Source organism: Sorex fumeus, unplaced genomic scaffold, assembly GCF_029834395.1.
Source record: "Sorex fumeus unplaced genomic scaffold, SorFum_2.1 ptg000044l, whole genome shotgun sequence".
Classification (NCBI taxonomy): Eukaryota; Metazoa; Chordata; class Mammalia; order Eulipotyphla; family Soricidae; genus Sorex; species Sorex fumeus.
Window position 1 is genome coordinate 44,254,048 of NW_026606101.1, and position 27,025 is coordinate 44,281,072.

At 61.3% G+C, this 27,025-nt stretch overlaps 1 protein-coding gene across 1 annotated transcript; it reads left to right on the top strand.

The window, feature by feature from the left end:
- Positions 1–6,890: 6,890 nt before the first annotated feature.
- Positions 6,891–15,644, top strand: FGFRL1 (fibroblast growth factor receptor like 1). The gene is made up of 6 exons (XM_056121508.1): positions 6,891–6,985; positions 12,394–12,666; positions 13,223–13,303; positions 13,395–13,679; positions 13,769–14,122; positions 14,207–15,644. The coding sequence occupies exons 1-6, from the start codon at positions 6,904–6,906 to the stop codon at positions 14,620–14,622; spliced, it is 1,491 nt and encodes a 496-aa protein (XP_055977483.1). The 5' UTR covers positions 6,891–6,903; the 3' UTR covers positions 14,623–15,644.
- Positions 15,645–27,025: the final 11,381 nt, after the last annotated feature.

Genomic DNA, 27,025 nt, shown 5'->3' on the forward strand with positions numbered 1-27,025 from the left:
ACTGTCGCTCTGCGCCATGTGGCCATGACAGACTGCTGTCCCCCACGGCTGTGCCTTCTGGTTCAGGGGGCTAGCACCCCCATTTCTCCCATGTGATGGCTCCCAGCAGGCCTGCCCACATCCCGACTATTGCCAGGGCTCAGGGAGGGAGCACAGCTGCCCGACCCAACTAGCAGACCCAAGCCAGGGACCATGGCAGGGTCTTCCCGGGGAACCAACCGTCTTCCCTTCTCTTGGGGCTCTGGCCTCACTCCAGCAGCTCGGCCCAGAATGAGCTGTGTGCAGCCTCAGACTGGGTCCAGAAGCTTCTGTCCATCTCTGGTTCCTGTGGCTTGCAGCACTCAGCCCATAGCCATACCTGGGGTCCTGGGGAGAGGTGCCAGGCCTCCAGGTGCTCAGCCTGGAGGACGGCAGTCGCACCAACTGCCAGCAGCTCCCTGCCTGCCTTCGTGCTCGCTCCTGTGCAGGGACAGCCTCCCTGCAGTGCTGGCCCTGCTCTCTGGGGCCAGCTGCTCCCTGCTGGGTGGAAGCCAGAGGCCCGCCCCCACCCTGCCATCCATGCTCTGTGCCCTTCCTCACCCCGACCCACCATTTTTTCTTGCCCACGTCCCTCGCCAACCCTTTGCCCCATTCCTCATCTCCCCAGCTATTCTCCCTGACCCCACCCTGCCTCCAGAGCCCCCAAACCCCACCCTCATTCCCCTTCCCCACACTCCCTCCACTGGGGTGGGGGTCTCAGGAGCTTCTGTGACCCCTCCCAGCTCTGGCCTCAGGGAGACGGGTGGGTCTGAACGAAGGGGGCCGTGTCCCTCAGGGAGACAAGTGGGTCTAGACTCGGAGGGCTGTGTCCCTCAGGGAAACAGTTGGGGGCTGTGTCCCTGGCCTCAGGGAGACGGGCGGGTCAGGACATGGTGGGGAGGGGGCTGTGTCCCTCAGGGAGACAGGTGGGTCAGGATGAAACCCTAGAGCCCAGGCAGAGTGGAGGAGGAGGACCCAACTGCCCATGTGGGAGCACAGCAGGGTGTGCCCAGGGACACCCGCAGGTCAGCCCTGCACACCAGGCTGCTGTGGCCCCCAGACCCTCCAGGATGGGACCTGCCCCCTTCGCCCCCAGGGCCAGGCAGGAGCTGTGCCCTCCGGGTCAGAAACAGCAGGGTGGTCTGGGGCAGCACTGCCCAGGGGCTCCAGAGTGCTCATCTGCGGCCATGTCTGCAGAGAGCTGGATCCCACCCCACCTGCTGTCCTGTCCAGGGACACGGCCAGAACCTATAAGATGCAGGAGCTGCTGCACTGGGGCTGGCACAGGCTTGGGCTGCTCCCGAGTCACCCTAGGGGGCCTGGAGCCTCCAGGAGGATGTTCCTGGGCTGTGGGGGGACAAGAAGCTGCTTCCGGTCAGCTCAAAGGCCTGCTGCCCAGAAGACGCTGCTGGGGCCCCTGGGCAGGTGCCACTCACCTCCCTGCCTCCAGAGCCTCCCTACAGGCTGCAGGCTCCGCGGGGAGCCCTTAGTGGGCCCTGTGGCCTCCTGGCCCAGAACTCAGACTTCTCAAGACTGCTCTCGTGAAGCTCCCACCTCCTCTAGTGGCTGGGTGCAGGGAGGCAGCCCCACCCACCCCACCATGTGGGTCCTGGTGTACCCCATGCCCTGCCCTCCTGGGCGGACTCCGAGGCGGGGGGCAGGAAGGGGTGTGGCAAGGGGCATGGAGCCTGTGACCCTCCCCTGTGTGCCCTGAATTTGATTAAACCAAGTCACTTGCTGCATCTGCTCACGACAGATGTTCTTTCCGTGTCTGCAGTCACGTCACAGTGAGACTGCGTGGAGCCATGGCAGCCTCTCCTCTCCTCGCATCTGGGTGGGTCCCCTGGGTCCACCTTTACCTCTCTCAAACATTCTAGAAAGTCCCACTGGGCCGTGCATGTTCTCTGCAGGAACTTTTTTGGTGTTGTTTCTGCTTTGCTTTGTTTTGATTCACATCCAGCCGTGCTCAGGACTTACTCTTGGTTCTGAGCTCAAGAATTACCCCTAGCGGGCTCCAGGGTCCATATGGAGGGCTAAGGATCAAACCAGAGTCGACCACGTGTAAGGCAAGCACCCTACTAGCTCCCCAATGTCAGGACCTTTTTGTTTGTTTGGGGGCCACACCCAGTGGTGCTCAGGGCTTACTCCTGGTTCTGCACTCAGGGATCACTCCTGGTGGGTTCAGTGGGCCATTCAGGATGCCGGGGACTGACCCAGGTGGGCTGCCTGCAAGGCAAACGCCTCCCACTGTCCTATCACTCTGCCCCTCCCCCTTTATTTAATGCTGCTGTTTCTGCAGTCATGTGGCTTACAATAGTGTCATGTCTGTGCTCCTGGAATACAACGCAACTACCCATCCTGCCGCCATTGTACCTGACCCTGGGCCCTTCTCGTGTGCCCCGTCCCTCCCCAACTGTGCAAGAAGCTTAACGCCAACACAAAGTCATTTGCTCTTATTTTGTTTGGGGGGACATGCCAGCAGTCCACTCTGAGCCCCCAGCCTGCAGCATCCCTGTACGAGCACTCTGAGCTGTCCCTGCGGGTCTCGTGAAGTCATCTCATGAGAGACTCAGGCTGATTCTTCCAGATGGAGCTAGTCTCTTTGGTTTTCAGAGCTTTGTCCTTTCTCCCTCAGGTGTGAACTTCACTGGGGCTGTTTCTGTTTTGTGCCCACACTGGCCCCTCACGTTGCTCACTTGTCCCCCTTTGCTTCCTGATCCTCCTTCAAGAGATTTCTGGGTTGAATTGATTTCACGGCATCAGTTTTGCTTTGTTTGCTTTCCCTGCTGCTTTTGTTTCCTGCTTCACTGTGTTCAGCCTCCATCTTCTCTGACTCTGTTCACCAAGGCTCATCTCTTCTTGACTCTGGTTTCTGCACACAGCTGTTTCCTATGTAAGTGTCGAGGGCAAGGTTGTTCTCATGAACCTCTCCCTGCAGCCACGCTCCCCATGTGCTGTCTTTGTATATTGAGCCATTGGCATTCAGCTCCTGCCTGTTGCTGTAGGGTGGACTGGGCGATGCCCATAGTTGGCTGGTGCCTGTAGACTGTAGCACTGTCCTCCCGTTGTTCATCGATTTGCTCGAGCGGGCCCATAATTTCTCCATTGTGATACTTGTTGTGACTGTGTTTGGCATATCGAATACATCACGGGGAACTTGCCAGGCTTTGCCGTGTGGGCGAGATACTCTCGGTAGCTTGCCGGGCTCTCTGAGAGGGGCAGAAGGAATCGAACCCATGTGGGCCGGGTGGGCCGCGTGCAAGGCAAACACCCTACCTCCTGGGCTATCGCTCGCTCCAGCCCTCCTATTCGCAAAGAAATTTCCATAGACCCTCATCTGTCACCAGGCACTGTAGGACATTTGCAAAAACAAAACCCAAAACAAAAAAACCAGTGAGAGTGAAATCCTCAGAAAAGTTTCCAGTCTGCAGTCTAAAAAGAAGGCCCACAGGATGAGAGCAGGCTTAGCATATGAGAGACCTGTCTGTGTTTGGTCCCCAGCAGCCTGGGGTCCTGTGAGAAGAGCCCTGGGCTTTGCCAGTGGCTCCCCAAGAACTAAACAGCAACCAAAAATCCTCCCCAACATCACATCCGCCGGATTCCCCAGCTTGACTCTTGTGAGGCTACCCTGGTTCTAGGCGTTCACATGAAGAGAGCCCTTTCGTCACTGCCTGGCATGCTGTGATGGAGTCGTCCCATGCCTACCTCCCTCTGGATGCTTTAAAGCCATTCTCTTTGGGGGCTGGAGCGATAACACGGCAGAGACATTTGGACCACACCTAGTGGTGCTCAGGGTCTACTCCTGGCTCTGTGCTCAGGAATCACTCCCGGTGGTGCTCAGGGAACCTATGTGGTGTTGAGGATCAAACTAGGATTGGTAGCATGCAAAACAAGTACATTAACTCTTATATGAAAACTGTTCTCTATACTGCTACCAGCACTTAGAAAATGGCATGCCCTGGCATCTTTTCTGCTGCTTTTGTTCTTATGTCCTATGCTTAAGTTTTGCTGAGCTTTGGAGAATGGCAAGTTTATGGTTTTTTCATTAACTTTTGGGGGAAATATGGCTATTCATTCCCTAAAATATTTTCTCTTGCATGGATTATCTCTGTTTTTTTAGCTCTGTGCTTCTTTACTGGACATACGGTAAAGAGGGCATAAATGTGATATCTGCTCACTTTCAGGTTCATGTGTTTCCTCTGATGTTGTTCCTTCCAACTCACTCATCTTTTCTTGCAACGTTCTCTGCCAAGTCTGACATCTTTCATCTCTCCACGTCCCATCTGAGGCCTTTCTAGCATTGTGTGTGTTGAATGGAAGAGATAATGCAGTGGGTAAGATGCTTGCTTTGCATGCGGCTGACCCGAGTTGATCCCCAACCCCCCTATGGGTACAGTCCCCAAAGTCCTGCCAGTCGTAACCCCTGAGCATCTCTGGGTGTGGTGCCACCCCCCCCCCCAAGCACACATGTACCACACACAAACCTATTAAACAAAAACATGGTGTTCACTTCTCTAGACACCTTCACCTGGGCTGCTGCTAAGGAGGTGGGGGACATTCTGTCTGCCTGCTGTCACCACCTCTCCAAACTGCCGCTCCCCCTATAATTTCCCGCATTTTCCCAACCTGATAATTATTGACTTTCGAGCGCCCTGCGTCCTGGTGGGGGGGGGGGCGCGGGTGCTGGCAATTTTTTGTCTTCCATCAAACTCTGCATTGGCCTCGGAGGTCCTTGGACTCACTGGGGAGCAGTGGTCTGAGTTCTTATGCCTGAACCAGAAATGCTCTCAGGTGGGCCCTCGCCGTTGAGTGCCAAGGCTGTGGGTCTGGTCACAGGCCCTGTTAATGTAACAGGTCCTTCCCAGAGGCGCCCCAGACCGGGACCATCTCCCGCTCCAAGGGGTTAGTGGCAGAGCGGACAGAAAGCATCCAGGAAGAGGCTGTCTGGGTGGACGCTCAGGCCGCCTGGGCCTGCCTGGGGGCGCAGCTGAGAAAAAGGGAGCGCTGTGGCAGGGTCCCCGCGTCCCCACCAGAGGGCAGTGCGTCCCAGCGCAGCGGGTAGTGGCAGGAGGCCCAGTCTCACCCTCTGGCCAGTCCTGAGGCCAAGCAGGACCCCACCACCGCCGCACATACACCTGCCCTGGCAGCCACACACCTATCGGAGTGCGCCACACTTGGGTGGTGCCACCCCAGATCTGCTGGCCTGGTCTGCGCCCGCCCACGCCCCGCCCCCCCCCCCCCCCCAGTGGGCCTGCAGGTGCCCATCCTGGTCAGGAGTCCTTCCCGCTGGGGCACCGAGCGGGCTGTCCCAGGGAGCTCTGGATAGATCAGAGTGGGCACAGAGGGTCTGCGTGTGTGTGCGGGGGGAGGGGGTGCACCCAGAACCATCAGGAGGGGGTTCATGTGGGGACACGGGACTAGCTCTGTGTAGGAACCACCAGCCCGGGCCGTGAGACACAGCACGGCCTGGGGAGCCCATCAGTCTGGACTCAAGTGAAGGGGAAGCGGGGCCCTGGCTCAGGCACTCAGGCACTCAGGCATCATTGGCACAGAGAGGGTGAGACGGTCAGTGAGAGCCAGAGCCGCCTCCCCGCTAGCCCGCCTGGGGTGGGGCCTTGCTTGCACCTGCTCTGCGTGGGGCCAGAGAGCGGCCCGCCTGCCCTGCGGATCAAAGGGGCGCGGTGTGCTGCTGGCCAGGTGGAGGGCAGCTGTCCCTGGGGGCGGAAGCCTGCAGGTGGGTGGCTCGACCCACCTGCCAGGGTCAAGGGCGCCAGGCGAACCTGGGCCCCAGCAACGACCTCTGTCTCTCATCCCTTGGGAACGGCCCCACGCCCCTCGGTGCCCCGCTATCTCGCAGACGCGGGGGCTGCCGCCGGGTCTGGGGCTCGGCCAGGGCGCGGGCGGGAAGAGGCGGACCGGAGCCGAGCCAGGGACAACTCAGGGGACGCCGAGCTCGGGGATCCGGCCGCGCCGTACGAACGCAGATGTGGAGACCGTCCGGGCGCCCGGGCGCCCGGGCACCTGGGCACCTGGGGCGGGCGCGCGCGCGGCGGGGCGGGGAGACCCTGGGGGGGCGGGAAGACCCGAGGGGCGGGGAGGCCGGGGGCGGGGAGACCCGGGAGGCGGGGAGACTCGGGGGGGGGGCGGGGAGACCCGGGGGCGGGGAGACCCCGAGGGGCGGAGAGACCCGGGGGCGGGGAGAGGCCGGGGCGGGGGGGGAGGGGGAGGGCGAGGAGACCCCCCGAGGGGCGGAGGGAGACCCCGGCCCGCCCCGCCGCGGGCCGCCCGCGGCGCGAGGGTTAAGGGCCGGGAGCGCGGCGGGCGGGGCGCGCGCGCCGACGGGTTGGAGGAAAGTTGGGGCTGGGGCGGGCCGGGGCGCGGCGATTGGCTGGAAGTTGTGCCGGGGCGGGGCGGCGGCGGGCTCGGCGCCGGCCGCGGAGAGTTGACAAAGCCCCGCAGGGAAGGACGCCTCGCGGCGCGGCGCCCCGGGCCCCTTGCCCCGCCGCCCCGGGACCCCGGCCCGCCACGCCGCCGGTCTCCGCGCCGCGCCCCCGCGGCGGCCCGCACCAGGTAGCGCCGCCCCGAGCGCGTCCGAGGCCGGCCGGGCGCGGGGCGGCGATGAGCGCGGAGCGCGCCCCGCGGGCCCGGCCCTGAGCCCCGCCGAGGTGAGCCGCGCGCGACCCCGGGCCCGGCCCCCGCGCCCACGTGGGCCCCCCACGGCGCGGGCGCCTCTGGGGCCGCCGCGCGCGCGGGAGCCGGACGGCGCCGGCCGAGGGGCGCGGGGGCGGCCGGTCACCGCCGCGAGTCCTTTGTCTGCGGCCCCCGCCCGCTCGCGCCGCCCCACGCCGCGCTGACCCGGCTCCGCATCCCAGGTCCGCGAGCGACATGACGCCGCGCCCCGCGTTGCTGCTGCTGCTGCTGCCAGCGCTGCTGCTCGGGGGGGTCCCGCCGGCCGCCGCTGCCCGAGGTGAGTCCTGGCTGCCCGCCCGGCTTCCCGGCCGGCCTCCAGCCCGCCCCTTCCCTGCCGGCCCTGAACCCTGCCACAGTGCCCGCCTGGCGCGGCCGTCGGCGGCGGGCACCCCCTCGCGGTGCCCCGGCCCCCGGAGCCCTGAGCTGGCAGCGAGGGCGGGTGTCCTCTCCCGGTGGACGCCCCCGCCCCTGTCGCGTCGTGCTGTGGGCAGTCCTCCCTGTCCCTTGCCGTGGGCACCATCTCCCCGTTCCTCACCCGTGGGCACCTCTTCCCGTCTGACCCTCCCCTGTGGGCCCCTCCTCTCTGTCCCTCACCCAAGGGCACCCCCTCCTCGGCCCTGACCCGTGGATGTCCCTTCCTTGTCCCTCACCCGTAGGAACCATCACTCCCTCCCCGCCCATCTCTCACCACTGGGCACCCTCTCCCCGCGCCTCGCCTGTGGGCACCCCTCCTTCACCCTCGCTCATGGCCATCCCTCCCTGCTCCTCGCCGGTGGCCACCCCTTCTCTGTCCCTTGCTGGCGGGCACCACAGGCCATGGCTGAGGACACCCCTGGGGGGTGCAGCTCGGCCCGTGGCCCCCACCAGAGTGGGAGAAGCTCAGGGGCCGGCTGGTGGGGACCTCCCAGCAGGACTGAGGCACACCCCAAGAAGTCCCTCCTCTGCGTCCTGTCCAGGTGGTGCCCACGCCTCCTATGCCACGGCTACGTGCCCATCCTGGGCACCTGTGTGCACACCTGGGATGCCCCTACTCTGGTCCACAGGCACCGTGGCCCTCCCCGGCCGCCATGTTGGGCTGCCCGGGTGAGGCGGGTGCTGTGTGGACGCTGACCACTCAGGACGGGCCCTGCCCTGCGCACAGTCCTCAGGCCGGCCTTATATGGCCACTTCGCGCCCGGCGTGGCGGGCGGCGACCCAGGTGGGCCTGATGCCACCGTGCCCCCGCCCTCTGCAGCGCCTGGCGGGTGGTGTGCGAGGCCCCGGGCACCCAGACCAGGCCCAGCTCCCTGCCCCTCCCGGCGGCCGCCAGACTTTGATCCTCTTTTATCTGCTCACTCCCATCCCGCACCTGCCTGTCCTCTGGCCACTTGGCACTGCGGGCAGGCAGCCTGACTGGCCTGGTCGTTGGCCGAGCCTGAGGCTGAGTGGGGGCTGGCAGTGGGCAGTAGGTGGGCGGCGCAAGGCACCCAGAGGTGCCGCGCCCCTGCTGTGTCCCTGGCCTGGCCTTGGGGCTGCGCCTGGTCTGGCCGGGCTCTATGCAGGCGTGTGCCCCAAGGGCAAGAGCCCTGTGCTCTGGGGCCTGGCTGCCCACACGGGGGTGGGCCGCGGCCCCAGAAAGCCCTTCTCTGGCTCAGCTCCTGGAGTCTGGACATCAGCTCGCAAAGCGCCTGTGTCCCCCTTTCCCCAAAGTTTCACAATCTGCAGCTTGCCGTCAGCTGATTACTTAGAACGTGAGCATGCAGGGTTTGGCCGCTCCCTCCTTCCTTGCCCGCCCTCTGGGGAGCAGAGAAGGCCCCGTCCTTGCCTCCTCCTTGGAGCTTTCTGAACCCTCAGCCCGTCCTCCCCACTCACTCACTATGCATGGCCGGGCCAGGCCGGGCTGTGTCGGGTCAGGGATGGATCTGGGAGAGTCAGTGAAAACGGAGCCCACTGGGGGCTGTATGGGCCTGCACTGGTGCCCACACGCAGGGGTGCCGGGGCTGCAGAGCGTGGGGGAGAGGCTGTGAGCAGGTCCTCTGGCTCCCTCCCTGCCCACATCAATGGCCCCTCACAAGCCCATTCAGAGGCGCCTCCCGAGGCGATGTTGGTTTTCCCAGCAGCCATGATCTCCTGTGTCCAGGCCCTGGTTTGGGCAGTGCAGGGGGGCAGGGGGTGGGGTGGTGGCCGTGGGCCCACCCCTCGCTATTGCCCAGCCAATCACCACCGTGCCAGTCTGCTCCCTGGCATGCCTGCAGCCCCTCTCCAGAGCGGCCACCCCCCCATCACGGACAGGCTGCTCCGGGGCGAGGCGAGGGTGTGTGGGAACACAGGCCGTGCGAAGGAGCCGCGTGCTGATTAGCCTTAAAGGATGAGGGTCAGAGCCGGAGGGTACAGGTACAGCCCCAGACGTCCCCTGGAGACCAGCTGAGATGGGCCTGTGGCTGGCCCCTCCCCCCCCCCTGCTCCTGTCTGTCGTGCTGTGCTGAGGGGAAAGGCAGCTAGTGACCGCTCTCCTGGGGCTCCAGCGTGTGCGGCTGCACAGGGTCCCCCAGAAAAATGCCGACACCCGCACCTGGGCTTCCCTGGGCGCAGCCACTCGGGGTGCTGTGGGCTGACTGGTGGTGTCAGCCATTCCCCATAGGGGTGGATCCCGATGGAGGGTGCGGCTGGCAGTCCAGGTGCCAGGACAGTCCCTCCAGTGGGCAGCTGCTTCCTGAACCTGACCATTCACCATCAGGAAGATGCTGTGTCCCGTGCCCCAGGGGAGCCCATCCAGGTCACCACAGTCTCAAGGCCCTGGGCAGCAGTATCTGCTCGCCTGCAGGAACCTCCGGCTCTGGCAGGGCCTCCACTGTGCTCTGGGGTCAGCCTGTCCCTCCGCCACGCCCACAGTGGCCTGGTTTCTATGGCAACCGCCTGCCCTGCGGGTCCTACCAGTTCCACCACAGATGCAGGCCCTGGGCCCAGCCCCAGGCGTCACTGCCCGCCCGGGCCAGGAGCTGCACCCATAGACGCATGTGTACCTGTGTCTGCATCCATGTGGGCGTATCTGTACACATGTGTGTTCTTCTGCATGTACAGGTGTGCGGGTGTTTGTCTGTGTGTACGATTGTGTGTGAGTATGGGCGAGTGTGTCTCCTGTGGAAGTGCCTGTATGTGTGGTGGGTTGGAGTGTCGGGGTCTGAGCAGCCTGTGGTGGTCTCTGTCTGCCTCCTGCGGGTGCCCCGGGCTTGCTCCTTGTACTAGTTCTGCACCCCCTCCTGTCACTACGGGGACTGTGTCCGCACACCCCTCTCTCAGTGCGGGGACTGTGTCCGCACACCCCCCTCTCAGTGCGGGGACTGTGTCCGCACACCCTCCTTCCACTGTGGGGGGAACGTGTCTGCAGATCCTTCTGTCCCTGGGGGAACCGTGCCTATACCCCCGCCACTGTGGGCTGCGCCTCAGGGCTCTCCCCATCCTCGATGCCTCCTCAGTGCCTCACACTACCTGGGGCTCCCTTGTCCTTGGAGCCCCACAGCTCTGGCTCCTGTGGACACTGCTGTGGGCAGCGGGCACTCCCATGTACAGAGTGTGGCTGCAGGCTGGCAGGAGGGTGGATCAGGAGACCTGGGCATGTCTGCCTGTGGCCCCTGAGGACCCTGTCCAGGGATGGGGCGGTGGCAGGGCCACCCATTGTGAAGGCCAGAGAGCCTGTCCCAGGCTGGGGGTGGGCAGTGCCGGGTGGCAGGCATCAGGAGTCCCATGTCTCTCATGCCTGTCCTCATGTCTTCTCCCCACCTGACCCCTGGATCCTAGGGGATGGGGTCTTGGTCTGGTAAACCCAGGAGCCTTCTTCTCGGGTGCTAGGAGCTCAGGTGGCTGTGCCTGTGGTCAGGTCTGGGCAGTGTGGCCAGCCTCTGACTCTTGGAACTCAAGTCTCAGTTGGAGTGCTCCTGGAGGCCCCATTCCTGACACCTTCTCATATGGTATGGGAGGGAGAAGGGGCAGGGCAGCGCCCCTCTTAGCCCGCTATCTCTGGGCTCAACCAGTGCCACAGACTTGATGACCTCTTGTCTATCTGCACCTATGGTTACTGCTTCCTGCCTAGGTCTGCAACCTCCCAGGACTGTTGCCTAGGCTGTGTGCAAGATGGTGGGCTTCCTGGGGGAGAAGCCCTGGAGAAAATGGTGTGTGTGTGTTGGGGGGCCCCAAAGCTGTGAGGCTTTCCTTATCCATGTCCCCTAGGTGCCTGAGGCCTCCATGCTGCCTCAGTTTCTCTCTGAATGAGCTCTGCTCCCTGTCCAGGTGGACAATGAAGCTTGTGTTTCCCAAGCTAATTATAGCACCAAGGCAGTCGAGTTGGCAGCCTGAGTCCCTAGGAATCTGGGGGGCTGGGCCTCCCCTGCTCCTCCGGCTGGGGTCTGCAGCGCCGGGCCGGGGGGAGGGGTGTTTGCTTTAGGATAAGGCTGGCTCCAGCCAGAGCCAATGCTGGCCTGTCCACTGTACTCTGGACTACACTTTTGGCCAGCTGCTGGTCACAGAGCTGCACTCATCTCTGCAGTATGGGAGGGACAGCCACCAGCCTGGATCTCCTGCCTCCAGCAGAAACCCCTGTCCAGGGTGGGCCAGGGTCACCTGCACCCACCAGTTTGTCATCTGCCCTGGGGCAGGAGGTTGGGCTAGCCCCAGCTCTGCCGCAGGGAGGGGTATGCCCCTCCCACAAACTGTTCCTGTGTGTGTGTGCACGTGTGGTTGTGTAGGTGGTGGTGTGTGTGCGCACGTGTGGTTGTGTAGGTGGTTGTATCTGTGTGTGCCATGTGCAGTTGTGTGTGCATGTGTGGTTGTGTCTGCGTTTGTGCCTGAGTGCACATGTGGTTGTGTCTGTGTGTGCGCGTTAGTGGGGCTATGTGAAGGTACGGAGTGTGTGAAGCTTGTGTCCAGGTGTCAGCCAGGCTCCAGTGCACAGAGGATGGGGGAGGGACGGCATGTCCTCTTTGTCCCAAGGCCCCCAGCAGCCCCTGGGAACGATGGAATCTTAGGCAGTGACAGGTGGCAGGCAGGGTCCGCCTGGGGAGGGGGCTGGGCGCCTTGTCTGTGTGCCTCCCCTGTGAGCCAGGAGGGGATTGCAGGCAGTTGGGTGATGGGGAAAGGGTTTCCCAGTCCCTCAGTCCTGCTCTTGCTGCTGCACTGTGGACACTGTCACTACTCGCTGGAACATGCTGGGGTTCTCACGCCTGGTCTCTGCTGCAGGACTGTACTTGGCACTCCTGGGATGCTAGCGCCAGGGACATGCTCACAGACCCTCCCCGGGCTGGGCAGAGGGGCCCCTAAGCCCCGGGTGCCCTGTAGTCAGGAGCTTAGTGTCCCTTGTCCAAGCCCCCACCCCAGCTCACTGCTTCCTTCACCTGCGGCAGGAAGGCAGGGTCCCTGGGTTGGGGCGTGGGAGGCTTCACCCACCCAAGCAGGTAAGGCTGAGGTCCCACCATGCAGTCCCCCCGCCTCTCCCCAGGTCTCCTGCACTGACTGCACCCAGACCAGCGCAGGGGCTGCTGGGAGAGGCCCAGCCTGGAGCTTGTGTGACCCCCAACCCCTCACACCGGCATGGGTGACCCCATGCACATGTTTGGGGACCCCTGAGGTTCTGCTTCTGGTCTGGAAGTTGGGGCTCATCTCTGAGGGTCTCAGGCAGGGAGTCTAAGTGAGTCTGGACCTGTGCCCCCGCAGGCCCCCCGAGGATGTCCGACAAGGTGGTCCCGCGGCAGGTGGCTCGGCTGGGCCGCACCCTGCGGCTGCAGTGCCCAGTGGAGGGGGACCCGCCGCCGCTGACCATGTGGACCAAGGACGGACGCACCATCCACGGTGGTTGGAACCGCTTCCGCGTGCTGCCCCAGGGGCTTCGGGTGAAGGAGGTGGAGCGTGACGACGCTGGCAGCTATGTGTGCAAGGCCACCAATGGCTTCGGCAGCCTCACGGTCAACTATACCCTCGTCGTTCTGGGTCTGTGCCTGGCCACCAAGCCCCGCTTTCCAGCAGGGGAGCCCCCACACCCTGCTTTCACCCAGACCCCCCGGTAGCCCAGTCAGGCACCAGTGCCTGCCTCCTAGTGGGCCCCTGTGGGCTGGCCAAGTTCAGGGCCTGGAACTGTGGTTTTGGGGGGCACTCCAGCAGCCACACCCCACCACTGGGGAGAGGTGGGGCCAGCCAGCCTGGGCAGTGCTGGCCTGGGTGGGGGCATTCCTCAGCCCTGCAGTGTGGCCCCTTCCCAGGGGAGGCAGAGCAGCGGGTGTAAGCTGAGCCCCTGCTCCGAGCCTGCGGCCCCTTGATGTGGGCTAGGGTTACCGCAGCTGCCGGCGGCCAGCCCTCGCTCCCAGGCCCCGCAGACCCCCCGGAGCCGGGGGCGCTCGGCAGGCAGTGGGGTCACCTGCACCAGCTGTCTGGGTGTCGTTCTGAGGGGCCGTGCCCGGCTCCCTCCTGTCTCTGGGCACCAGTGTGGGCCTTGGTGGGCTCTGGTGAGGGGCTGCTGGGGCCCTCTGAAATGCCCCCTCCTTTGCAGACGATGCCAGCCCAGGAAGGGGGCACTCCAGACACGACGGCCCTTCGGGTGGACAGGAGGATGCAACGAGTGCACAGTGGGGTGAGCCAGGGGCTGATGCCTCCTCCTGGGCTGGGTGGGGCGGCTCTAGACCTTGCTGACTGCTGCCACCCCCACCCCCCATCCCCGGCAGCACGGCCTCGCTTCACGCAGCCCTCCAAGATGAGGCGCCGAGTGATCGCGCGACCAGTCGGTAGCTCCGTGCGGCTCAAGTGTGCGGCCAGCGGGCATCCGCGACCCGACATCATGTGGCTGAAGGACGAACAGGCCTTGACCCGTCCAGAAACTAGTGAGCACAGGAGGAAGAAGTGGACCCTGAGCCTTAAGAACCTGCGTCCTGAAGACAGCGGGAAGTACACGTGCAGAGTGTCCAACCGGGCTGGCGCCATCAATGCCACCTACAAGGTGGATGTTATCCGTGAGTGGGCCTGGGCTGGTGGGCGGAGCTGGCAGGCAGCAGAGGCAGGGCAGGCACTTTGCCCACACGAGTCTCCCTTGCCCTTGCAGAGAGGACGCGCTCCAAGCCTGTCCTCACGGGCACGCACCCCGTGAACACGACAGTCGACTTTGGAGGCACCACATCTTTCCAGTGCAAAGTGCGGAGTGACGTGAAGCCGGTGATTCAGTGGCTGAAGCGTGTGGAGTACGGGGCTGAGGGCCGCTACAACTCCACCATTGACGTGGGCGGCCAGAAGTTTGTGGTGCTGCCCACTGGTGACGTGTGGTCACGGCCTGATGGCTCCTACCTCAACAAGCTGCTTATCGCACGCGCCCGCCAGGACGATGCAGGCATGTACATCTGCCTGGGTGCCAACACCATGGGCTACAGCTTCCGCAGTGCCTTCCTCACTGTGCTGCCAGGTGCGTGCCCCTCTCCACCCTGCCCTGAAATTGCACCCCTCACAGGCCCAGGACCCCTCCCCTCTCCCTTGATTTCTCCAGCAGACCCAAAGCCACCAGGACCCGCTGTGGCCCCCTCACCCTCCATCACTAGCCTGCCATGGCCCGTGGTCATCGGCATCCCTGCTGGCGCCGTCTTCATCCTGGGCACCGTGCTGCTGTGGTTCTACCAGGTAAAGAAGAAGCCCTGCACACCTGCGCCTGTGCACCGCCCACCTGCGGCCCCCCGCACCCGGGCTGGGGACAAGGACCTGCCAGTGCCACCTGCGGGGGGCCTGTGTGAGGAGCTGGCGTCCCCAGTGGCCCCCCAGCACCTCCTAGGCCCGGGCTCACCTACAGGCCCCAAGCTGTACCCCAAACTCTACACAGACGTGCACACACACACACACTCGCACACACACACGCACTCACATGTGGAGGGGAAGGGGCCGCAGCACCTGCACATCCACTACCAGTGCTAGGGGGTCTTGGGTCTCTCCGCTCCAGGACACACCCAGCTTGGAGGGTGGCCAGCACCCAGGGGCCCTGGGTGAGGCATCCATGTGGGAGGACACACCTCTAGGTACCAGGACACTGCAGGTGTGTGCATAGCAATAGACACCCCAGTATGTACACAGTCACACCAGACTCCTCATATACAGACACCACATCACACAGTCACTCTCAGACACACAGATACTGCCTCACACACAGACATTCCACCACACACTCACACATGACACCCCATCACACACACTCACACATGGACACCCCATCACACACACTCACACATGAACACCCCGTCACACACACTCACACACACTCACACATGGATACTGTCACACACACCACACATGGACACCCCATCACACACACGGACATTGTCATACACACTCACACGTAGACACCCCATCACACTCACACATGGACCCCCATTACACACAGTCACACATGGATACCCCACCACACACACATGGACACTGTGTCACACGCATAGCCCCTGGCCCAGGTGCCTGGGTGCAGCCCGCGGCACAGATCCATGTTGAAGGTTTTGCAGTGTGCATGTAGTGGTGCACAACGCCATGAAGGAAGCCCAGGCCTCAGGAGGGTGGGTGTGGGGGCCTCTCACCCCTCCTATAGAAGGCCAGAGAAGCACTCAGCTGAGAAAGTCTGGATCTGCACCCCCATCTTCAATGGGCAGTGCTGTTCCTGCCACCCAACCCAGGAACCCTGGGTGTGTGGTGCGACCTTGAAGCTGGAGGTGGTGAAGGTTGACCCCCACTGCCAGACAGAGGGGCCCTTGATATTTATATGTAAGAAATAAAGATAATAATATTAATGATGGGGGGGCTGGTCCACAGACTGGCCTCCCCAGGACCCCAGACCCTCCTGGCCCTGTGGCCGTGCTGGACATCCGGGGTCCACACCGCTGTAATTTTATAGAGTTTGAGCTGAAGCTTCGTTTATTTAATTTATTTTGTTAAACAAGAAGTGCATCCTTTCCCTCCAAGCTGGTGTTTTTGTCTTCATCTGTGTGCCTGATTTGTGCATGTCTTTGATTCTGTGTGATGCACTTGCAGCTATGTGGATGCATGTGCAGGGATGTGTGTGCCTGACTCCATGTGGATATACATGTGCAGTTGTACAGGCCTTTGCTAGTGGAGGTGCCCATGTGTGTTCATGCAGTGTGCCAGGTGGAAGGCTTAGTGTCCAGAGATGGTGTGTGTGTGTGCTGGGGTAAGCCTCACTGTGGGGCAGCAGCTCTGAGAGTACCACCCCCCACCTGCCAGAGCCTTCCTTAGACTCCCTGAGATGTCTCATGCTCTCAGGGCGCCCTGACAGGCCCCGGCCCTCAACCCCATCCTGGGCCCTGTCCTCTGGCCGGCGGCCAGCAAGTAAGCACTGGGACCCTGGAAGGTCAGATGACACCCCGAGGTGGGGGCCAGGGTGGAGCCGAGCCCCAGACTGACTGGGTGCTGAGGAAGTGCCCAGCCTGCATCCAAACCATCCCTCAGCCATCTCTGCAGGTGGCCCTGAGTGAGGGGCAACTCCAGACAGACTAGGGGTCCCAGAAAGGGGGCATGGATGGGGGGGCAGGGCTGCAATATTGGTGGGCTGAAGGGTGAGAAGAGCCCTGTCATCAGGGTGGGCACAGCCTCCTCTGCTTCTGCAGATCCTTCCACACATGGGACCTGGGCTGGGCCACAGGCAGGAAGCCAGCAACAGAGGCCATTGCTGTTCGCTGTCCTAGCTCTGTTCTCTGTCCTGAGGACTCAGGGGGCGGACCTAGCTGTGCCCTCAGAGTGACCTCCACAGGTGTGGGTACAGAGCCACTGAGAAGCAACCTCTCTGTAGGCCTGAGGTGCCAGGCGCCCCGCTCTGCCATCCTGGTGCACAGTGGCTCTCGGCACACCCCTGGCTTCAAAGGGTGCCCGGCAATGGCTGCCCGCAGCTGTTCCAGGGCCGGGCCGTGCTGAGTCCAGGGTCAGGAGTGTGACAAGGGCCAAGGGTGAGGGGGGCTGTGGGTCGCTGTGCCTGGCAGGAGATCAGAGCCTTGTCCAGAGGCCCAGCACAGGGATAGGGCCAGGCGCAGGAATGCTGGCTAGGACACAGGCCCACAGTCAAGGCGCAGGGGGAGGGAAGGCAGACTCGGCCCCATGCTCGCTGGGACTGGGGTCCTCCCCACACCTTGTCCATGCCAGGCTGCCAGCCTGCTCACCACTACACGGAGGCTGTGAACAGTGTGGCTGCTGGGACAGGAGGCATGGGCACGGGGTGGGGGTGCATTTCTGGGCATCTCGGGCCAGGGGCTGGCATATGCAGTGAGCAGGGGCCTGCCTGCGGGCAGAGGCAGGTTCACAGAGGTCCATCCACCTTGCACGGCAGGCATGGGACAGGGAATGATAAAGGAGAGGGTGCGGGGCTTTCCTGGGAGCTGGTCTGTGCTCCCTGATGGAGGGGCTGGGCTACAGGAGAGACTCGCGTGTCTCTGAAGAGGGGAGATTGCCTGGGGATGGGCTGAGGGAACTGTGTGTGGGGTGGCATCAGGGACAGAGGGCCCTGGCGGCCTGCTGCAGAACTGCCTGAGTGTCCAGGCCAGGGCACCTTACGCATTAACCACGCCTCCAGCAGCAAAGCTTCTGGTCCCTGCTGCTCTGCCCACACCCTCCCTGCAATGCTCACCATTCGATCTCTGCCTCCATCTGTCTCTGCCTCCATCTCTGACTCTTCTGTCTCCGTCTCCGTCCTCGGTCTCTATCTCCATCTAAGTCTCCAGCTCTGCCTCCATCTCTGTCTTCTAGCCCTGTCAAAGTCAGCACCATGGGCAGATCCGTGAATCTGCCCCCTCTGAGCGCCCCTGTTCTGGGCCGTGGCCACACTCCTGCTTGAGGTCCCCGGGCCAGCTGTCCCCAGCGCAGCCACCCTGCCTCTGGCTTCCTAGGGACTCCCAGGTGGTGTGCTCATCACAGCCAGGGCAGGAGCAGCACTGCCCAGGGTTGGGGGCCCAGCTTCAATGCTGTGGACTGGATGCAGGAGTCCCCCCCACCCGTGTGCCCGGACAGAGCTGCTGTGCGGGGTGCAGGCTGGCTTCCTCTCAGGAGTCCCGCCTGGGATCTCGGTTTTCTGGGGGCTCCAGCTGCTCAGCAAGGAGATGAACTGAGCTGGGGTCATGTCTGTGTCCTCTTGTGGGCAGGGTCTGTCCCCCCGGCAGGCCTGCTCTGTCCCTATTCATGCAGTTGCTCCCCTCGAGGCTGAGCTGGAAGCTCTGAGCCGCCTTGGAGGAGCCAGGTGTAGGAAAGACCCTGCTGCAATGGCTGCAATGGCCAGGACAACTGGCCAGGCCACACATGTGACATCTGTCAACAGCTGGTGTAGAGTGGGACCAAGGAGAGGTGGGGAGGGGGTGTCGCCTGGAAGGACAGGAAGAGGAACAGGGGGCAGGCAGGGATGCTCTGGCCCTGGGCTCGGCCTGGCCCCTGCCCATCTGCCATGGCCCTGCCGTGTGAGCAGTGAGCAGGGCAGCAAGCCCTCTGGGCCAGCAGCCCTGTGCTGACCTCCGTCCCCTCCTGGGGTTACATGCCAGGAAGGAGGCCGGGCTGGGGAGCCGCGTGCTGGCTGCCGCCTGCTGGGGCGCCTGCTTCACACAGGCCACGTCTCCTTCGTCGTTTTTTCCTCTATTTTTTTTTCCACTTTCTCCAGTAGCCGCACTCGCAGCTCGTTCCTCCCTGCAGTCCCGCCAAGGCTGGGGGCCACAAAGCCCCTTTGACAGCAGTGGGGGAAGGGAGGGGGAGCAGCAGGGCTGGGGGTTCCCGGGGCCCCAAATCCCTCCTGCTGTTGCCACTGTGAGGACAGAGCCCCAGGCTTCCATGATCCCTGGCCTGCAGGTCTTAGGGAGTCAACCTCAGGCTGACTGAGGGTGGGGTCGCCCTCGGTCTCTGGCTAGAAGACTGCACTCCCCAGTGGCCCTGGCGAAAGGCTTGGTCCGGGGCTGGCAGGGCCATAACACACCCCCTAGTGGGGGTGGGGGGAGCTGGCAGAGGAAGTGTTGGGGGAAAGGGGCCATGCCCCTGGGCTCTTGGACGTGTGGCAGGCCAGAGGGGGGTTGTATCTGCGCCTGCGGGGTGGTCAGGAGCCTTGCTGGCGTGCCCGGCAGGGGCAGTGGCCAGGCTAGGAGCAGCCCAGAGCGAGGCTCAATGCAGCCTTTGTTCAGTGGCGCCCGGAGCCGGTGGGCCAAGAGGAAATGAGGGGAGCGCCAGCCAGCAGCTCTCGGCGCTTCATCGCTCGCTCGCTCCTGCTCTCGGCCCTGCAGACGCCAGCCAGCCTGGTCAGGCAGGCAAAGCGAGGCGGCTGGAGGAGGGGGGGCTGCTCCAGGGAGCGGAGGTCGAGCAGCCAGCCCAGCCCAGCCCAGCCCCAGTTCTCCCTGAGGCAGAGGGGGGCGGGCCTGGGGAGGCCACACCCCATCCTGCTTCTGCCTCCCCAGCTGTGGCTGCCCTCACTCTGCTCAGGTCCTCACCATGGCCCACGGCGGGGGCAGCCCTGCGGATGCCGGGCAGCCTGTGACGGGAATGTGTGCCCGAGTGCACACAGGGACTGTGTGGAGAACATATGTGCAGACATACATCTGCATGCAACGTGTGTGTATGCTGACACGTAACTGTGTGCTACCATGTGGCTGTGTGGTCCAGTGAGCTGCTGCGTGTGCTGCTGTGTGCCGTGCTGCTGTCTGTGCTACTGCATGTACTGGGGTGTGTGTGTGTGTGTGTGTGTGTGTGTGTGTGCGCGCGCGCGCGCGCGCGCGCACATACAGGGCACATCTCAGCATGTGGAAGGAAGTGGGTGCTCCCAGCCCTAGGCGCTGGGTGCTATAACCCACAAGGCCACCCAGTGCAGTGTCTGGAGGTCCTTGCCTCAATGGGCTGTGTGACCAGGTAGAAGCATCCCCAGATGTCCCAACTCAGGTCCGGAAGGTGACCCAAAGCACCTCTGACCCCCTTCCTTGTCCCAGTAAGGAACAAGTCCGATGCACGGAGACCCTACAGTGACCACGGTGCCCTGGGTTCCCGGTGGGGGAGCCTAGATGAAGGAGTGAGGTGAGAGTGCCCAGGAGAGGGCAGGCCCCTAGGGCCTAACGGAGCCAAAGGACATCTTGCGGGCAAGCTGGGTGTGTGGGGCCCAGCAGTCCATGTGCCCATGCACCTGCACGTCCTGATTGTGCCTATGGTCCCTCAGCCAGGCCCAGCCCAGCCCCCGGCAGCAGCTTGGGCTCTCAGGCGGCAGAGCCAGCTGCTCCCAGGAAGGCTGGATGTGGGGCCTGGTCTCCCCCATGCCCACAGGGGTCCTTCCTGGTTCCAGGTGCCTCTGGAGCTCCACCCCACCCTCTCATTGCTTGGGTGCTGCTTTCCCGCAGGTCTCGGGGTCTGAGGTGCCCCCAAGCCCTGGCTTGAGACTGCAGCAGAAGCAGAATGTCTGTTGTGCAAGCCCAGAGTAGGGGGACGGCCACACTCTTCTCTGGTTCCCCCACGGTGCTGCCCCTCCTGCTCCTGCTCCCCACATTCCCAGCTCTGGGGGCGGCAAAGAAGAGCCCGCAGAAGGCACTGAGTCAAATCTGCACCTTCTGGCCAGCGGCGGGGGCAGAGGAACCAAGCACAGCTGGGCTTGAAGAGGGACACACAGGTGTGAGCGTGCTGCCCTGCCCTGGCTTTGCTCTGCTGTGGACCCGGCAACCCTGACCTCACCTCACATGTGGGGTGGTGGTGAGCAGGGGCCTGGGGCTGAGGCTCCTGGCTGTGGGAGACAGAACTTGTTGGGGTGCTGGAATTGCCTGCAGCTTCCTCCTGAATAATCCTGATTTCACACAGCCCAGCCCTGAAGGGGCAGGAAGGGGCACATGACTCCCCCGACAAGGACCAACTTCCAGTTTTAGGGACACCGTGGCTGATCTGGCCTGAGATGGAGCTCCGGGCCCGGGGTGGGGATGTGGGTTGTGACGCCGCAGCTGCCAATGGGAGCAAGTTCTCAGCCCTCTCTCCTGAGGGCACTACCCAGCCAAGGCACTGAAGCGGGTGCCCGCCTGAGCTGGACATCACTGTGGAGGAGCACAGGGACGGCAGGTCATAGGTCCCTCGCCTGCCTCTGTGTCCTTGTTGCCCCCCTAGCTCTTCCTCCTGTGGGGTCATGCCCACTCTCCCCCCCCTTTGGAACGCGCAACCTGGGTTGCTGTGTGCCCGAGGTGGAGTGAGTGCCTGTTGGGTAAAGGGGGCCCTGGCCGGCCCCTTCCAAGGCTCACAGAGGCACTTTCTGATGCCAGAACATCTGGAAATGTTTCCAAGGACCGGATTTGAGCTCTTCACACTTGGCAGAGCAGCGGGACGGCAGGAGCTGCCCAAGCCCCAGCCCGGGCGAGGAGGGCTCCTGAGATGGCTCGAGGGAGGCCCCGGGCAGGCTCCCATGGCCTCTCCCCCGATCTGCTGCTCGGTGTTTTGTGAAGGAGCCATCCTACAGAAGCAGCTCCTGCCCACAGAGGGGGCCTCGGGCTGACCCCGGGTGGGCTCTGCCTGTGCCAGGAATGCACTCTGGGGTTTTCTCACCACGAACACAACCCCTTCTTGATTTACAAGGGCCCAGGACGCCTCAGTGCTGCTGAGGGGACCGCGGAATTCCAGGCTCCGCTTCGCAAAGCAAACAAACCTCGGCAGGACCGCTCCCAGCGCCTGAGTTTGCTGCCAGGGGCCTGGCTCGGGAAAAGCCTTGAGGCTGGTCACTTCCTGCCAAACCTGTGTCTGAGACCTGAAAACGGAAAAACCAGAAGCAGGAATGGAGGTGGAGAGCCGCGCAGGGCAGTCCCCAAGGGAGCAGATGCCGCAGGAGACACAGGGGCGCTGGAGCTGCTCCCGCCACAGATTTCTCACACTGAGACTGCAGTCACACTGGCCCTCACCCCTCACCCCACAGATCCCACAGTTGGGGTGTGAGGACCCCAGCAGGCCCCGTACACCACGCCACACATGTGCACACCACTCACCCACAACGCTGTGCTTAGGCATATACTCTCATGTACTCACCCATGTATACTCCTCATGCATACTCACGGGCAAACACCCTCATGCATATACAGGCACACATTCATGCACTCACAGGCTCACACTCGTCCATACACTTGCGCATTCACAGGCACACACCCACACACTCACATAGGCACATACTTGTACACTCACAGGCACACACTTGTGCACACACTTGAGCACATATATGTGCACTCACAGGCACGCATATGTGAGCATGCACCCCAGACATCACCCCGTTCTTCTCAGCTCTTCTGGGGTTCCTGTTCAGGCTGCTGAGGTCTGGTGACAAGTGATGAGGTGTCTGCCTGAGGGTCCTGGGCAAGGACACAGGTCAAGGCTAAGAAGTTGCCCAGTAAGCAGGGTCCTAACCTCACTTAGTGTGTGGCTTAGCCTCAGTTTCCCCACTCTGTAGCCATGACATTGTTTCTCTCTCTCTCCACACCTCAGGACACTGGTACTGCAACGACCTCACTTTACCTTCGAAGGGACCTGTACCTCGGGTGGCTGACTCTACCCTCTTACGAGGTCACCTGTGGCCTTACCCTGCACGTGTGTGGCTTGGCCTCACAAGCTGCCCGCACAGGAAGGGTGTGGTGAGGGCCTGGATAAGCAAACCACCACTCTGGGCCAGTGGTAAATAAGGCCAAGCTGGACCAAGCCTGTCCTTGCTGCCCTGAATCCAGCGACTTCCAGCGCTCTGTGCTTCCTGGGCGGTCCCTGAGCCCAGCTCCTGGCCAAACTGGGGGTGCCCAGGCCTGAGCACCCAATTTGAGCACACATCAGGACCTCTCCATGGAGCAGGGTGCTCTGGTGCTCTGAAATTAAAGGTGCTGCTGCTCCTGACTCACACCTACACATCGGCAGTGCAGCTCCCCTCACATGCTCACCTACCCACCGTGACCAGTTGGCAGAGTATGTCTGTTCCCCAAGTGTCTCTGGCCTCAAGGACAGCCTGGCCCTGAAGCCTACAGGACAGTGGTGCAAGAGCTAAGGAGAGTGCTCTTGGGGTACTAGTGCTGGGCTGCTCTGTGCTGCAAGAGTGGGAGGCAGGCAAGTGTCCTCAGACAGAGCCCATGGTGGTCCATTGCCCTGCTGGGGCAGAGCTGAGGCTGATGGCCAGGGAAGTGGGATAAGGGTGCAGGGCTGGATCTGATCAAACCCCAGAGGGCAGCATTCATTACAGGAGGGGAAGCCCTGTACGTCAGAGCTGCAGCCAGAGGAGAGCCGAGGTCTGGGCGGTCAAAATACCCATGTGTGCCCTACACCAGGCAGGCTGAACGCCCTCACTAGGCCTGGGACTTGCAGGCCTGTACCCTACTCTTGAGGGTGGGTCTCTGAAGACCACTTTCCAGGGACAGGCACTTGGAGAGTCTGTGGTTTGGGGTTGGTTTTGAGGACCGTATCTGCAGGTGCTTGCGGATATCACTGGTGTCTGGGATTGAGCACAAGACTCCTTGCAAAAACCTGTGCACCAGCCCCAGGAGCTTTCAGCCATGAACTGCAGGTTTATATGTGTGGGGAGGAGGGGGACTTGGGGCCACATCCAGCGGTGCTCATGCACTCAGGGATCACTCCTGGCAGGACTCAGGGACTATATGGGGTTCCAGGGACGGAACCCAGAATGACCATGTGCAAAGCAAATGCCATTTCCTCTGTACTAGCTCTTCAGCCACTATATCCTGTAGTTTCTCCCAGACCCCCATCTGCCCCCACTCTACATGGTTCCTTGAGCTGAGATGCAGATTGGGGAAAGTGCTGCACTGGATTTGCCCTGATAGGTTCTGTGCAACTGTCACCATGAGAAAGCAGAGAAAACTGCACCTGTTGATTCAGGCATGCTGCACTCAGGAAGGGAGGCAGGAGACCTGGGCATGTTCTCTGCCAACCAGCTTCTCCAGTCGAGCGTGGGGGACCCTCATTTGCTCAGCCACTCTCTCACTTCACTGTGATCACAGAGAGTAAGCCATCCCCCCCAACACCCCAAACCAAGTCTCAAGCCTGTGCCCTGTACCAGTGTCGGGGACATCTGGATGGGAGCAGTCTTCACACCCAAAATGCATGCGTGCACACATGGGTGTTTGTACTAGGAATGTGTGACTGCATATGTGTGGCTGCACAAATCTGTATCCTCTGTGATTGTGTGCATGTGTCAGTTTCCATGAGTGCTCATCCTGCAATCTATGAGCATGTATGTGCATATATGAGCACATGTAAGCACCAAGGTTTAAGTGCATATGTATGCATTAGTGAGCATGTGTGAACACGTGTTCACAGTCATGCAGTACAGCAGATAGAGCTTGGGCTGGAGTGATAGCAAGGACAGGCTTGGTCCAGCTTGGCCTTGTACTGAAGAGATAGTATAGAGGAATAGTACAGAGGAACAAAGGATAGTACAGAGTATAGGTCTGTGTTTGAGCATGTGTGCACAGTTACTTGTGTGTAGGAGGTACATGTACGTGTGCAGGAGTACTTATGAGTGTAGGAGATTCATGTATAAGTGTGTGAGAATGTGTGTACAAGTGCTTGTGTGCATTCAGGAAGTGCATGTCAATGTGTGAGCATGTGTGCATGGGTGCTTGTATGTGTTAAGTGTATTAATGTGTGATCTTGTGTACATAGCTGCTTGTGTGTCTGCATGGGTGCTTGTGTGCATGTAAGAGTATCAGTGAGTGGGGGTTGGAGCGACAGTACAGCAGATAGAGCGTTTGCTTTGCACACGGCCAACCTGGGTTTGATCCCCAGCATCCCATATGGTCCCCCAAGCACTGCCAGGAGTAATTCCTGAGTGTAGAGCCAGGAGTAACCCCTGAGTATCGCTGAGTGGGACCCAAAAAGAAAAAAAAAAGAGTATCAGTGTGTGTGCATAGGTTCTTGTGTGCGTGTATGTGTGTGTATAAGAGTGAGTGCACAGGTGCTTGTGTGTAGGAGGCCGATGTTAAAGTGTCTGAGCTTGGGTTGGAATGATAGCACAGCGGGTAGGGCATTTGCCTTGCATGCTGCCGACCCGGATTCGATTCCTTGCATCCCATATGGTCCCCTGAGCACGGCCAGAGGTAATTCCTGAGTGCAGAGCCAGGAGTAACCCCTGTGCATTGCCGGGTGTGACCCAAAAAGCAAAAATAAATAAATAAATAAATAAATAAAGTGTTGAGCTTTTTGAAACAGGTGTTTGTGTGAGCATGTGCATGAATGCTTGCGTGTGTAGGTACACGTGTAAGTATATGTGTGTACATGTTTGTGTGTGTAGGAGGTGAGTGTATTAAGTGCGCACTTGTGGGTATTGGTGTTTGTATGCATGTAGGAGTACGTGTGTGAACATGTGCTTTTGTGCATGTAAGAGGTGAGTGTGAGCATGTGTGTAGGAGATGCAGTGAGCATGTGTGCATGAGTGTGCTTGGTGTGTGTGAGACAGCCTATGTGCAATGGGGATGGAGATGTAGCTTCTCCCTGGAAGGGTGTAAGTCTCACAGCTGGAATGGGGAAAAGGGCTGAGGGCATAGTGATATGTGGCTGAGGAGACACTAGGCAAATGGCTGGTACACATTTTGAGTAGATGCCAGGGGAGTGGCTGGTACATGCTGAGCAGATCCTGGGGGAGTGGCTGGGACACGCTGAGTGGACACCGGGAGAGTGGCTGCAGCATGTTCTGAGTGGATGCCAGGAGAGTGCCTGGGGCATTTTCTGAGTGTGACATGTGACTTCACAATGCAGAGCTTGCAGGTGCTGCCCCAAAGGGTTCAGGACTGGTTAGGAACACTGACATGCCTGGATGTGCAGGACACACCTTGCCTATAGGGCCAACAGAGAGCCTCAAGCCACTGTCAAATGGGCAAAGGGTGGCTGCAGGCTGGGGTATAAGAGGCCTCCATGTTGGGGTGCCTAGGCCCTCACCCACTCCACGTGTCCTGTCCTCGCTCTGCAGTTCAAGGAGTGCGCTATGAAACCAGAACAAAGTCTCAGCCTTGCTGTCTAAGAATCTGAGGAATTTCCTCCTGGTCTGAAAAGAAAACTCGCTGAAGTCCCCTTCCTCATGGCTCAGGTCTGAAAGGACCTTTGTCCTGGCTGAAGGAACAGCTTCCTGAGTGTTGGTGTGTGTGTGTGTGTGTGTGTGTGTGTGTGTGTGTGTGTGTGTGTGTGTGTGTCTATGTGCATTCATGTGCATATGGTTTTACTTCTGGCTGTCATGGCCAAGGAGCCCCAGTGGAATTGGTCAAAAAGGGCCTAAGCGGACTCCACAAGGAATAAGCAGTGGGAACAATGAGTGTCAGATCTGTGGACATGGTGGGGGTGGAGGTCTTATGGAGCGTCAGTCACTTCCTCTGCACCTGCCCTTCTTTCTCTTAAGTTCCTTCATCTTCCCTACAGACCTGGGAGCTTTCCATAATAATCTTCCAATTAAATCCATGCAGGGAGGCAATGCTGGCACCTCTGGAGCATGAAGGTCACTCTGGTCAGCCTTTGGCTTAGGAGAAACACATGGGCAGGGACCCAGAACATTTACATAGGGCTTAAACCTCAGCTCACAAACAGGAAATAGAGGGGAGTCCATGAAGTGTGTGGAAAGTGGAGGAGCAGTGAGCAGAGAGAAGGCCCCTGGAGTGAAGAGCCAGGTCTGTGCTTTAGAACACAAAGAGGAGAGCAGGGGCAAGTGGGAACAGGTCTCAGTAAGGAAGGGGACTACTGGGCGAAGGGAGTGAGTATCCACCTGATCTGTTATCCCAGTGCGCCAGAACAGAAAAGGCCGTGAGCAATGTCCAGTTCCATCCAGGCACCTACTGACAGCTACTAGCCCATGGCAGCTCGGTATGCACAGCACACCAGGCCTGTGAGCTGCCCATATGCAGCCCACGTCCGCAAAAGCAACAGAGGGGTAGCGGGCAGGGGGCAAAGTACTACTATGGGTACATGGCCAAAGGCACAGCCTGGGAAAGTTGTGGTGGGAGCTGGCATCAGCATAGCCCACCTGCTGTGAGATCATTTGTTTCCAAATGGGTCTTCAGGGCCATGGAGCCCACACCTCAACTCAACCATCATGTAAATGGTGTTGGACACAGCTGGGGGCTTACAGCCAGGATCCTGGGATCTGGGTACATCCTGCTGCACAGCCCTGTGCCAGGCTCCCCAGAGGAAAGCCACGGGGCTCAGGTTTGTTGAAGCAAGGGTCACGGTGGTTCCAGCCTACCAGCTCCCACGCTGACACATAGAAGTTAGGCCCTGGGTTGAAGCCCACAGATGGACCACGCTGGCTGGTCACCAGGAAGGGTTTTATTCAGCTGAGCCATGCATCCAAGCCTGCACACCTCCGGCAGGAGCAGGAACG